The sequence below is a fragment of the Pipistrellus hanaki genome (genome assembly GCF_964339955.1).
Source record: "Pipistrellus hanaki genome assembly, chromosome: 8".
NCBI lineage: Eukaryota > Metazoa > Chordata > Mammalia > Chiroptera > Vespertilionidae > Pipistrellus > Pipistrellus hanaki.
In genome coordinates, this window is record NC_140510.1 from 21,801,173 (window position 1) to 21,816,165 (window position 14,993).

Genomic DNA, 14,993 nt, shown 5'->3' on the forward strand with positions numbered 1-14,993 from the left:
CTGATGAGTAGTTTGCTTAAAACCATTTGTCCATGTGATCTCTCTATTCCTTTTGGTAGCATTTTAAGATTTTTCATTTTTTATGATTAACTGAAGTTTTATTTTGATAGCTGACTTAATCTTCTTAGCACTCAAAATACATTTTCAATCTTAGAACCCAGTTGTTCCTTCATTTCTAGTAAACTCCATCATTATCTCCTTGAATGCAGCTTTTCTTCCCTTCCCTTTCTGGCATTAGTCAATATCTACCAGCTATAAGTTTGTTGAACTTACTATTTCAAAGTTTCACAACAGTGCTCATGTTTGTTTTGTTATATTTTTTTCTCTAATTTGTGGATTAATCCCTGATTAATTAATTTACATCCCATTTATTCATTTTGAAACCCACTACTCCTGCATAAACTTTATTCTATCAATGAGGGATTTCTTTTTAATTTTTATTATAATGTTATATTTTTAATTCCCATATTGGCACAAATTTGTTTTAGTTGTTTTCATTTTAATTATTTCTTATTCAATGGTAATGGTTGTACAATAGTGTGAATATAATTAATGTCCCTAAACTGTACAATTAAAAATAGTTAAGGTCACTTTGTGTATGTTACATACACAAACATACATATATATTTACCTAATTTTAAAAACTAATTATGCTCAGTGAAATAAATCAGTCAGAGAAAGACAAATACAATATGATCTCACTTATATGTGGATCAAATGAATAAAATAAATTGATGAACAAAATAGAACCAGAAGCATAGATACATGGGACAGAATGACAGCTGTCAGAGTGGGGGACCAGATGAAAGAAGGTGAAGAGATTAGCCAAAGAAAATATATACCTAGTCCATGGATACAGATAATAGTGAGATGATAGTCAAAGGGAAGCGGGAATGGGAGATGGGCAGAGGTGGGCAAAGGGGAAGATGGGAAAATCTGTAATAGTATCAGCAATAAAAACAAAGTTAAAAAACATAAAATCTAATCATGTAATATTATATAATATTAATAATATTCAATATTACTATTGAACTGTATACTTTCACCAGGTGAATTTTATGGTGTGTTAATTATATATCAATAAAACTTATGTTGGCAGACCAAATTCTATGATATTGGGTTCTTACAGCTACATCTAACACCAATTCATGCTTTATATACCCATGTTTTAATCATACCAAATGAGCCGAAACCAGTTTGGCTCAGTGGTAGAGCGTTGGTCTGCGGACTGAAAGGTCCCAGGTTTGATTCCGGTCAGGGGCATGTATGTTGGTTGCGGGCACATCCCTGATAGGGGGTGTGCAAGAGGCAGCTAGTCGATGTTTCTCTCTCATCGACATTTCTAGCTCTCTATCCCTCTCTCCTCCTCTCTGTAAAAAATCAATAAAATATATTTAATCATACCAAATGATATGTGACTTCTTGTCTACTTTGTGCTTTTTCAAATCTTTATTCAAAAAAATATATAATCCCTTAATCTAGTAGTTTGCAATCTTTTTGATCTGAGGTGTTTTGAACTCTTAAAAATAATCAAGGAATCCAGAGATATGTTGTATATTTGAGTTAGGTTATTTACTATGTTATACTATAGTAAATACTATAACTATTTATTATATTAGAACTTTAATAACTTTGTTTTTAAGGTGAATTAATTTATTTTAACATAACAAAAATGAATTAATTGCACATTTATATAAATAACATATAAGTAAGTAGCTATGTTTTTAAATAAAAATAAAATATTTTTTTATAATTTTACAAATCTGTTTAAAGTCTGGATTACTAGAAGACAGCTTAATTCTCACATCTACTTTCTCATTCTATCTATTGTGGTGTTTTAGTTGGCATTATGTGAAAAAAATACAGCTTCACACAGCCATGAAGTTGAAAAGGGATATTATTTTATACTACCCAACATGTGACAAGTGGTCATTACTTGAAGGTTAACTTCAATGTGGTATCAGTAAATACCATGATGAACTTCTTATCTTCTATTACATTAACACTCATTGGTTTATCTTGAACTCTGAATGGATCATTTACCCATGCATCATTTTATCATATTATTTCGAAAATATTTGTTTTCTGAGTTATTTATATCTGTCAGATGATGACAAACAACATTATGCAATACCCCAAAATTCACATTAGTAATATTACCACTCACCTCATCAGAAAAACCTTTAAGAATTGGAAAGATATCAAGGATATGTCTTACAAAGTTTTAATTCCAACTCAAAGCTTGATTTTTAATATTTGCAATGAACACAATAACATTTTTCCTTGTAGTGACAGACCCATTGTACCAATTATCTAGAAAATGTCTGTCACACACCTAGGTTTTAATAACTATAGTTTGTCTGTTTCTTATTCTTTCAAGTGAAAAATAACATTTCTTAAAAGAAGCTGGAATTCAAATAATCACACAAATGCAGGGTTTGCTTCAGGTAAAAGAAACCATGAATGCATACTGCAGAATGCATAAAAAGTGTTTTATGTATATTGTTATCACATAAGATGTCTAAAAGGTATGTACTGAAGTATCAGAATATAATAAAAATTATTTTTTTACTTTTTTTTCAAAGATGTGAAGTGAAACTGTCTTTTTTTTTTTTTCTACTTTAATAAGTGGCAGTGAAAATTACAATTGCTATTAGTACAGTCTGGGGCCACTGTTTTTTATTTTGTTTTGTTTTGAATCCTCACGTGAGGACAAGCTTAGAGAGAGAGAGATTGGCCACCCTCTGCACATGCCCTGAGTAGGTACTGAACCTGTAACCCAGGTATGTCCCCTGACTAGGAATCTAACCTGTGACCTTTGGTGCATGTTGGAGACCAGGTGTAAGCTGACATGGTCCTTGTATCCGAAGGGACTGACAAGGTTCAGTTCCCTACCCACATAGTTTTCCCAGTCTTGTTTGGATGGTGATCATCAGTAGAATGAGACCAACCTTTCATGGCTTACCACGAAGTCTGTAACTATTTACTGAGATTTGCTGTACCGAGAATTTGCCTTTCTGCTCTATCTCTCCCTTAGAGATTAAGAGGAACAAAGAGTATATTCCTCTTGACAGACCTCCTATTCAAGTGTTTGTGTATAAAAGGCATTATGCCGTTAATAAAGCTCCTGCAGTCTCTCAATGGCTTGCAGCCACCCCGATCCCACTTTCCTGTCTTTCTTTCTTTTCTTAATTCCCACCTTACCTGGTTCAACCGTCAGGCTGGCCCTGACAGGTGCATAGGATGATTTTTCAACTAATTGAGCCACACTAGCAGGGCAGTGCCACTGTTTTGATTAGTCTAGGAATTAGAAATTCAGCCACCATTGCTTCTGCACTATCAGCGCAGATTTCAACACAATTTTAAAAGGAAAATATCTACTATTATTATGAAGACAGTTTTGATCTCTTAGACTCCTTGAACATGAATTGGGGATGTCCAGGAAATCACATGTCTAGAATTATTCTTCCTTCTAGCCTCCTCTTCACCTGACCCAATCAACTGACAGACACCTATTGATTCTTTAAATTTCCTCAACTCAGCTCAATGGACTCCTCTACCCTTCCCCAAGCAGATTTTTAAAAATTCTCTAGGCCTTTGGAATCTTGTAAATTCTGTTATTCATTTGTAGCTTTCCTCTTAAACTGTGGGCTCTAAAGTCTATGAACCTATATTCATTTTTTACTTCCAGGGTGCCTGACAAAATAAAATTTGGAGCACAACAAATGAATAAGTTTATTAATATATTATAGATTTAATATGAGCACTTCCAACTCTGAATTGCACAAGCCTAGGAAAATGGAAGACCAAAGCATATTATAATGTAAACTTCATAGAGATATTCCTAAAGAATCAAATACATCTGAACTCTGTGATCAGTACTGTAATAGTTGTATTTTCACACACACACACATACACACACACACACACACACAGCCAAACTGGTATGAGCTAAAATATACAAATTGGTATGAAATTATCAATAACCTTGGGAATAAAAGAATAAGAATGTATATTTGTATAGTAAATATGTTTATAAAGTATATACTTGAACTCATTTGGAAAGGCTCTATATAATCTGAACAAACAAAATGGATTGTTAATTAAATGTTGAAAGAACAAATTTAGCAGTGGCAGATATAGTATGGGGTGTACAGTACAAAGTTTGATCTAAAATATCTATTTTTATATGAATAAACATACAATTAGATGCTGGAGCTCATTAGCTAGGTAATTGTGTATTAATATATGTTGACATTTTTATGTGTTAGACATAAAATAAAAATTATAAAATCACTGTTGGCAAAGGTAAGGAAAAATAGGCTTTTTATAGACAATTGTTGAAAACATAAAATGATATGGTCTTTTTAGAGAGAGATTCAATCAGATATAAAACAATAAAATAAACACCGACTTTGCAATTCTTTTCCTAGGGTTTTATGCTAAAAATATCATATGTGTGAATACACATACTTATACGTGCAAATGTTTACTGTGCCATTGTAAGAAATGATGAGATACCAGAAACAGCCTAAATGTTTATCAATAAGAAAATGATCAAGTAAATTACTTTATCCTTAGTATAGAATTAGGACCAGGCTTTCAAAATAATAAGATACAGCTTTATGTACTGAAATGAAAGCTTTTCAAGATATAGGTGGAAAAGGGGAGTCGAATAGTGCATATAGGACCATTCTATTTTTGTAACCAACAACAACACACACACACACACACACATAATAAATTCTAGAGACATAACAATCTTCAATTATGAGTAAATACATTGAATTAATGTTGTATGTAGAGGCAGAAAGATCATTTTAAGCCCATATGACTTGAAACCTTTTTAATAAATATATACAGTATTTTACAATTTAAAATGTAACAAAAGTGATTGACCTCAGTATAGCAGAAGTGGAAAAGTGGGGAATATATAGAAATCACATAAAGATAGAAAAAAGAGAGACGCTGAGGAATATGAAGATAGTCCTTATAAAAGCTGGATGATAGGAAAAAGGTTTCCCTAAATTATAAATGGATAATCCACACAATATTATGCTTGAATAAATAAAGTATCTAAAATAATAAAGTATTTATTTTAATGACATTTTCTTATCAAGACTGTATATATATTAAAATATTAATTTGAGAAAATAAATTCACTGAATATAATTAAGAAGATATTCTTTTAAAAAAAGAAGATATTCTTAAAGATATACTTTTATCCAGTGAAATAAAATTAGTACTTTTTATACTGAAAAGAGTTTTCCATTAATTTTAATCTACTTTCTAGTATTTATAAGAAACATTATGAGGGAATATATTGAAAGTTCTATGATTAGAGGCAAATTATCGTAATACATATGCTGTCAAGCATGTCAAACTCAAAGGCTAACACAGGCCAAATAAATGAGGCATGCAGTCCGCAAACCAGGAGTTCAACATGCTTGCTGTACATGCTAGCAGTTCTTTGACTTTTGGGGGGGTTGGAAAATTTAGTTGCATTAATTCTTAATATAAACTTTAGGAAAATGTTATTCCTCCATGGAATTACCACTCTAATTTTTCTACTAATCCAAATGATACTCATTTCCATCAAAGTATTTTAAAATAAATTCTTGTACTTACTTTCAACAATCACTTGTCTGTCTTCCCAGTTATCTTTAATAAGCTGTATATTTCCAAAGTGTGCATCACTGTAAAAAATCCGGTTGGTACCTCTTCTTTGTTGATTATAGTCAAAAGCCAAGGCTATGACATTCTTGAAATAGTGTGGATTCTCATATGGCCTTACTGGTGAGTTCAAATTGGTTTCATCAGAAAGATGTATACTTTTTAATATCGTTCTCCCTGAATACAGCAAATAGCCTTCATGCCTCAGGCAAGTAACTCCATCCTCTGCCAAGTAACCATGAGCACAGGCACAAGTTCTCCGGGAATTTCCTCTATAAAGACAAAGTTGTTGACATCCACCATTGTCCTTGGCACAGACATTGGTCCCTAAGGATTGAAAAAGGATAACATATACACACACATGTATTTATGTTTCTCTTTTGTTTTCCAAATATATTTTCTAACATAAATATTTAAAAAATTAACATTGAATATTTTGGTTTTTTATTCTTAATTTTAAAATGGTCATCAAAATCCAAATACTATAAAGTACTGAGTTTTAAAAATCACACAATCTTAAAATCTCTGATTTCTTATTTCAAAGATCACATTCTTCTACTTCCCTCACCATCCAAATAAAAGCACTTAGAATTTCCTTTTATCTGCTCAGTAAGTGTATAACTCTTTTTTGAAACTTAATATTAAGAATACCATAAGTTATATGTACTATACTGTAATATTTGGCATAAGTGGCAGATTCACTAAAAACATGAAATGAATTTATAAAAAAAAAAAAACATGTACTACTTAATTCTCTGTATCTATGAAGTACATAAAGTATCAAAGGAATTTATGGCTCCAATATGCCTAATATCTTAAGAATTTTGGGAATAAGTTTTCTACTCCAGTTTTGAGTGAAAATGTAATATGTTATTAAGATTTCTCCATCAGACTAATTCTCTGTGAATCCATCATCTTCAACAGTATTATACCTTTCTTTGAATATCAAGAAAATTAAATGCAATTTATTTTAATGAGCCTAAACCAAATATTACTTTAATGAAGGTAATTTTTAAAAAAACATCCAAATCACTGTCATATCAGTTTCAAAATATGTGTATCAAGTTTTTCTGTATTACTTAGCCGAAACTATATTGAAATCATACCAGGAATATAACCTGCCCATATACATAAACTGTCCTAAGCAAATATACCTATATATGAAATATCACACATTTATTTCATTAAGCTACTATATAAGTTTTGTAAGAAATTAGACACCCCTCAACCCTCCCCTCCCCCTCCAAAAAAACCCCCCAAAAAAGGCTGTGAAGTTTTGGACTCAAATATGAATTAACCTAAGTTTGATAAATGTTAAAAAGAAATAAGAGGAAGACGTAGCATAAAGTATATTTATTATGCAAGAAGGCTAACCTTTCTCTCTTACTCGGTTAAAGATTTTAACCTCCTTCAGGTTGACTCCAAGCCCCGTTCTCATGGTTACGATTTCTGTGGCATCATTTTTGTGGCCTCTCCTGATGGACCCGTTGGCATGTGCTCTGCCAAGAAGATGGACATACATGATCAGCACTTTTTGATTCAAACCAAGTGAGTCATATAAGCTCAAGATGACAGATATCCCAGCAAAAGGGAAAGAAACCAGCTTTTCATCTGTGACATTGAAACGACTGAGCCTGGAAGAGGAAGACCGCCGGCCTTTTCCTGCGGAAATTACATGGTTGGTGAGATCCTTTCCGTGACCTTGCTGAGGAACGGCTAATCCTACAAGGGTGAAGGACTAACAGGCACCGAAAAAGCATTCTGAGTCTCAAAGGCTCTTGATGAAATAAATTACCTGTCAGACCAGTAGATGTAAGCCCCAAAGACTGCAACGGAAAACATGTCCACGTTGCTCCCTGCCAGCACCACCTCGCGACTCCCTCCAGTCTCAAGGTCGATTCTTTCTATTTTGTCTGTGCGAGCATCACACCAGTACAATTTATTTTCCTAAAGATCAATTGAAAAGTAACATTACAAGCTGTGTTTTGATTGTTTTGTTAGGAAAATAAGACTGTCAGCTCAATGAGTCCAGTGATCTTTACTCTTGTTTATTCACTTCTTTATACCTATAGCTGTAGGCAACTAGAATATTTTTGAAAATGAAAATTAGTGGTATTAAATATTTAATTTATGATGTATAAGTGAATACATAATACCTTTCACTTCTGTCCACTGCTAAATATAATTATTTTAATTGGAATTTTACAAATTACATGATGAAGCATCTTAAAATATTGATTTATACAAAAGCAGACATTCTTATTTTAGCTATTTTGAATTGTGAAAATGCAATGTGCAAGAAAATAAAATACAGAAAGAAAAATCTAAAGCATGCTGTAATAAAAAAAAGCATTGAAAAGTAAACTGTAGGAAACACAAGGTGTATAATCAATGCTTTCTTTTACTCATTCATTCAACAAATACAATATTTGTAATACAATAGAGAAATTCATACTTTCATATAAATAAGATCCATCCTTTATAAATTATATCAACTGAAGTTTTTATTCAACTGTTAGATAAAAGCACTGATTAAAGTTGAGAAAACTATGGCAATTATTAATTCAGATAAAGTGGGGCGTATCCTGTTTGATGGTTTCATTGAGAAACTAAGAGAATGCTAAAAGAGGATTAATCACATTGGCAGTTATTTAAATATCTACATATTTAAGAAACAAAATCCCACAGACCTCATAGTCAATGGAGATGCCATTAGGCCATGCGATTCCCATGCTTACAAGGACAACCTTCTCTGAGCCATCTAAGCGAGCCTTTCCAATGCATGGCATCTGTCCCCATTCAGTCCAGAACAAGTAGCTGAAATTAAATTGTTGATTTATAGTAATATGCAGATAAGCACAAAAATATATATAGTATTAATAACAGCAGTGACATTCATACTAACAAATAAAAAATAACACATCATAGAAATCAGTATACATGTGTGTTTGGTTGCAATAAAATACTTTTACTATACAAAAAATTTTTAAGCATTCACTGAATGTGTAAATCTTAACAAAATGCCTTCGGTACAGGCCACTCCCTATCTGAAGTTCTCTTTTGCAGCCAGTTTGCCTTGTGTTTGTGTGCTTTTTTAATATCTCAAACATCGTTTCCCTCAAGAACACTTCACTGTTCTCTCTGGTTATTGTGTCATGCAATCTGCTTCATGCCATAGATGAGACTGGCAAATTAAAACCTGACTTTCGTTACAGTGTTATTTTTTATTAATATTTTGCCCCCCTCACCCGCCCGACTGTCAGCTCAATGATTATGGTGATCGTTCTCTTGTTTATTCACTGTTATACCTAGGATATTTTTAAATGAAAATTAGTGGTATTAAATATTTAATTTATGATATATATATATATATATATATATGAATATATCATAATTTTCAATTCTGTCACTGCTTAATTTCAAATAAAGTATTTTTTGTGAAATAAGGCTACATGGAAACAAAGTTTGGACATTGGTGGGGGAAGGGTAAGGAAGTATAAGGAAGAAAGAGAAGGATGATTAAGTCTAAATTGTTAAAAAAAAAAAAAAAAATGGCCTAGTTAAGTGGCTCAGTTGGTTAGAGCAGTGTTTCCCAACCTTCTCTCATGATGAGAATCACCTGGTGGAGTTGTTAAAACACAGATTCCCGAATCCCAACTAAGAAGTGCTAAACTAGAATTTTTGAGAACATATAGGTAAAATTGCATACCTAACTTAGTGCTCATCATGAGAGAAGGTTGGGAAACACTGGGTTAGAGCATCTTCTTCACATGCCAAAGTGGCAGGTGTCATCCCCCATCAAGACACATACAAGAATCAACCAATGAATGCATCAACAAGTATAACAACAATGTGATCTCTCTCTTTCTCTCTTTCTCTCTCTCTCTCCTTTATCTCTTAAAAAAAATCAATAAATAAAAACAATTTACAAAAGTAAATTTAAATAAATAAATAAATTGCTAAATAAGAAATAGTATTAATTGTGGTTCTCCAATATGGAGTTCCCTCAGAAAACTAAAAATAGAACTCCCATTTGACCTAGTAACCCCACTTCTAGGAATATATCCCAAGAAATTAGAAACAGCAGTCAGAAAGGATATATGCACCCGTATGGTCATAGCAGCACTCCAAGTGCCCATCAGCAGATGAGTGGATTAGAAAACTGTGGTACATCTACCTACACAATGGAATACTAGACTGCTTTAAAAAGGAAGGAACTCCCAGCATTTGCAACAGCATAAATGGATCTGGAGAGCATTATGCTAAGCAAAATAAGTCAGTCAGAGAAAGATAAATATCATATGATCTCACTCATTTGTGAAATATAATGAACAACATAAACTAATGAACAAAAACCGATCCACAGACAGAGAAGCATCCATCAGACCGTCAAATTTCAGAGGGCAGACAGGGGAGGGGAGTCGTTAAGAAATCAACCAAAGGACTTTTATGCATGCATATAAGCATAACCAATGGATACAGATACTAGGGGAGTGAGAGTGTGAGTAGGGGTGGGGGCAATGGAGGGATAAGGGAACATATGTAATACCTTAATCAATAAAGAAAAATAAATATATGTGGTTCTTATATTTTTTATATATAAACACATAGTGAAAACCAACTAATTTGAATCAATTCTTTTCTTTGAATTTAATATTATATTTGTTAACTGCTAAAGTATTTACCTGGAGAACAGATCTGGGTTGCAATTTTTTTTTTTTTAAACTGGGCGATTTTATTTAAAAATCCAGATCTCTAGCCCGTTTTGAAAATTCACAGGATTTTCAAATCCAGAGGGGCCGTGTCACCACCCACTCCACAGCACCCCCGCCTCCCCTACCCCCCCAAGTAACTGGGTGCGCAGAGCCTGGGGACTCGGGAGCTGGGAAGCTTGTAGGCAGGGCTCACTGCCCTAGGAGAGAGGGCTGAGGGCTGCTCTCTCTCAGGGAGAAGCCTGGGTTGCAATTTTTATAACAAATTTGCCATTTCTTCTGATTCATTTTCCTTCTTTAAAGGAGCATGATTTAAATATTTTTACCAGATAAGTTAAAGAAAACCTAAGATAACTAAAAATTTTCATGCTGGCACAAAAATGAAGTTTATGCAGTTCTCTTATATAGACAGTTGCCTTGGTGAAGAAGACAATTAAGAATGTCATTGTGTCCTTTGCTAGATTGGGGGTCAACCTTGTGTTAATATATATGCAAAAAGACCAAAAAACACAAACAAAACCAGATTAGCAATAGCAGCTCGACTGTATGTGAGCATCAGCTTTTTGACAAACACTGCTTTTAATTTTAAATGTTTTATCAGTTCTACTAGACTCACATTTCATACCAGTTGAATACCTTATAAGCCAACATGTCAATGTCTCCATCTTCAGCACACAAACAAAATAATATTATAAAAGTTAGAATACATTTCACAAATATATAAATTGAATCCTACATCCCCTATGAAAAATATGGTATAATGCAAAGCCTTCTCTGTTTCTGTGAGGGCTTCGTCACATTCCCTTTGTATTCTTTTAGGTGCAGTTTTGTTTTGACAAAGTATTATATGCCCATGCCAAGTCACTTTCGTGTCCTGAAAGTGAAACTATTGCATATAGGCTCCAGTAATATACAAAGAACTCAACCACAGACCACAGGACATTCTGAGAAAAGGAGAAGAGTCTAAATACAGAACTTTTCTTTAATGTTTTTCTACACACACACACACACACACACACACACACACACACATATAAATATATACACACACATATTATTTCAGTCATGTACTCATTCAACAAATGTTAAGTATTTATTATGCGCTGGTTGATGATGATACAAAATAAATGGGACTTAATGATGCTCATGCGGCTCACTGTTTAATGACAGGCAAACGGGTAAGTAATTACCTGAGAAAAGTACTAACAGAAATGTCTAAAACTTGCTAGTTGTAAGTCATGAAATTAATTTCAGGGGTTCAACCCTAAAATTTCTGAAATGCTGTGGTAAGAGAACTTGCCATTCCTATAAACAACTTCAGAAATGAACTTTTCTTTTGAGCCAAAATAAAGATATGGGCCATCTGAGTTGTTTCTCTATCTCTTTAAGCTTATAATTATTTGTAAGTTATTTGTTTTAAAGTTCTCATCCTGGTGTTTGTTTTTTTTAAACTTTATATTAGAATCCTTTTTCACTCACTATTTTGTGATATTGAACAATTACATAAAGCAATTATTTCCTATATAAAACAAAAAATAGTGTTGCTCAGTCAACGCTGAAGAAGTAGAGAGAAAAAAAATTCTTCACAAAGATATAATTTGGGGGCACCTGAAATCCCATAGCAGATTAGATTTATTACCCTATATTAGTTTAATTCCTAATTTTATGTATTTATGTCCTGCCTCACTGCCCATCTTCTCATTTTAACAAAATACATATGTATGCATGTACCTGTACATATATGATATTATTTTACTATTTACATGTTTACATTTTTGTTTCTTGAGTGAATAGTTAATCTTTATTACATTTTTGTACTTTCAATATATAATAGTTGATGTTTCCCTATATTTTCCTGTGAAATATTTAACACCTAGACTCTTAGAGCCAAGAATCCTAGTAATCATAAGCTTATTGATAATTCTTAAAATATTATACAGAAATTTTACATATTTTTCATGACCTCCAATCTATCTTATATGTCAGAAATAACCTATGCTGGATATTCTGCATTGAAAAAATCTAAGACAATGTGTATAGGTAAATAAGGGAATATATCTTTCAAACTTCTCTTTACCCTTTCACTGTGTTTTTATGGGTTAGATCTCTTGCAAAATTAGGGAAAGGTATTGTAGTGATGTGTGACTATCTTTAGTGTCAACTTAACATGTCTCTGGTGGCCAGGGCCAGGGGTTCCCACCTGCAGTGAGAGATGGCATAACCTTCTGGCCATTCTCTGCAACCAGCCATACAGCTGCAATTATAGTTCAGGGCATCTTGAACATTTCCCATTTTTCTTCTTCCCTCCTTTAAGAAGGAGATATAAAAAAAATCTAAGATTATGTTTGAGCAAAGAGAATGCAGCATATTGGAAAGGACTAGGTGAGTGAGGGTGGTACCTACAGTAGAATTTTTGAGAAAATTTCTAATGGAAAATGGTGTGATACTTTTCTTTCATTTGTGTTCATACTTTTTATAGGCCTGGCTCAGAGACAGGTAGAGAGAGGTGCCTATGATTTGGAGCAAGATTGTGGTATTCCTAAGTTACCTGAAGATCATGATGTCTTAATATTATGTACTAGCACCTGATTTCCACTATTATTTATCTTGTAAATAAAATTTCATTCCATTTCATTTTTACAGGTATTGCCTCGACAAAAAATGCAAAATAAATTCTATAAAATTGTTAAATTAACTACATTCTTGCTAGCTCAACAGATGTTAAGCTGTCTTTCAAGACCTTCTGCATACCGTTAATCATATTATAAAAGTACATATACATATTTATATATGTGCATATACATATATAATCAATAAGAGATCATTTGACAATAAGTGCTTGAACAGAGAGAACCACTGACAAGCTGAATCTTTGCATTGGAAAGAAATATCATTTAGTAACTTATAGTAATAGAAATAGAAAGTTAAATTAAGAGAGACAATGTATATCCTGGTGCCTCAAAAGAAAACAAAATTACAGAATATTTGTGTTTCAATCAGAGATTATATTCCATGGAGAGTTATCCAACTTTTCAGCATCATGCTGTGACATCCTATACATTTGTTGTTGTTTTTGTTTTAAGTAGAAAAAGACTTTTCACCATAAAGAAAATTGTTATGTTTCACTTTTTATAAGAAAGTGATGGCTTACAAAAGTAAGTCAATTGAGGAAAGAAATTAATTTTTTAAAGCTGAACAAAATTTATATATACATTCTTATTTTTAAATTGGCTACATTTTAAGAGACTTCCAGTTTCCATTTTTCAAACAGGCTTCATGTCCACTTTTCAGAGCATCGTTATATCTTGGATTCTGTTAACTTACTTCATTATGGTTCACCTTTTCCTTTGGCAATACCACCTGCCATAATTTAACTTCAATCAGAATAATAAAATGCTATGCTTTATTCCTATGATGGAAATTTTGACACTTAAATGTCTATCAAATATTACCTGAAAATCAGTGTTTGAAAAATTTGTACAGGCTGATCCTTTCAAGCCTTTTTCTTCCACACTGAACTCAAGTCAGTAAACATGTGGACAATGTATAGGGAGAAACATATCAGTAATGTTTCCAACCAGGAATAAACACTTCCTGAAAGCAAGCTAATATTTTAAAAGGTGTATTGATTCTGAACTATGAATTCAGAAAAATATCAATTTATGTTATTTAATTACTATTTAAATATTTTTAAGAAGGAGTGAGGGTATAGAGATACATAATATTTAAAATATTGCTACAGAAGTCAAAGATTTCTTGTTTTGTGGGATGAAATATAAGTCTGTTTGGGGGCTCAAATTAAGAAACAAAAAATGTTTACTAAGACCCTCCTGCTGAGTCAGTGCTGAGCTCCATAGTTGCAATAGAGTGAAATATAAAATCTAGACATTGGGGAAAAAGAACTGACAGGATTTAGCAGATAGAAATAGGTGATGAGAAACTCCAGGAAACCTAAGATAAGTTTCAGTCTTGCCAGGGCAAAAGAACACAATAAAATAAAAAGAGATGCCATGGTTAGTAAAGGAATGTAATGCAATGATTAAAATATAAAAACATAAAAAATAAATTTAAAAGATAAATATAGCAAGAGAGATAATGGCATTCAAAGCCTTAAATGAGGAGAAAAATGATCAGAGGTGATATACAATGCTTAGAAGACAAGTCTGGAGGAGGTCAGAGAGAACAGGAAAACCAGGAGGAAGAGAAGGTAACAGAGAAAGTAAATTCTTGAGTGTATAATTATTTTTTAAAAATCTCAAGGAAAAGACAAATGATGTGAAACTTGGAAAAAATATATATTTTCCACTATTGATAAATTTAGAAATGTCTGGAATGAACAGAAGCTGAAAATCCATTTCAGACGTTCAATGAAGAAACAATGGGTATAGATCTCTAGTCTATGAAGTTAAGAAAGTAAACGTATGTGGAGAAATAAGACATTGGTGTGTTATTGTTTTTTTTGTTTGTTTGTTTGTTTGTTTTTTATTATTATTTTTTTTTCAAATAGAAGGAATCTGAGTCGATTTGAAAGCAAAGGGAAAGAATTCATTGGGGAAAAAAAAAAGATTTAAAGATGATAGATTTGAAAAGAATAGTTATCCTGTGGGT

General features: G+C 32.6%; 1 protein-coding gene across 1 annotated transcript in view; it reads right to left on the reverse strand.

Annotated features, from left to right (window-relative positions):
- Positions 1-14,993, reverse strand: part of LRP1B (LDL receptor related protein 1B) — a 1,553,318-nt gene that overhangs the window by 361,941 nt on the left and 1,176,384 nt on the right. The window contains exons 38-41 of the mRNA XM_084892846.1: positions 8,364-8,490; positions 7,469-7,620; positions 7,048-7,172; positions 5,629-6,000 (exon numbers count right to left, since the gene is read on the reverse strand). Coding sequence (XP_084748972.1) covers positions 5,629-6,000; positions 7,048-7,172; positions 7,469-7,620; positions 8,364-8,490 — 776 coding nt within the window. The remainder of the gene's footprint in view (positions 1-5,628; positions 6,001-7,047; positions 7,173-7,468; positions 7,621-8,363; positions 8,491-14,993) is intronic.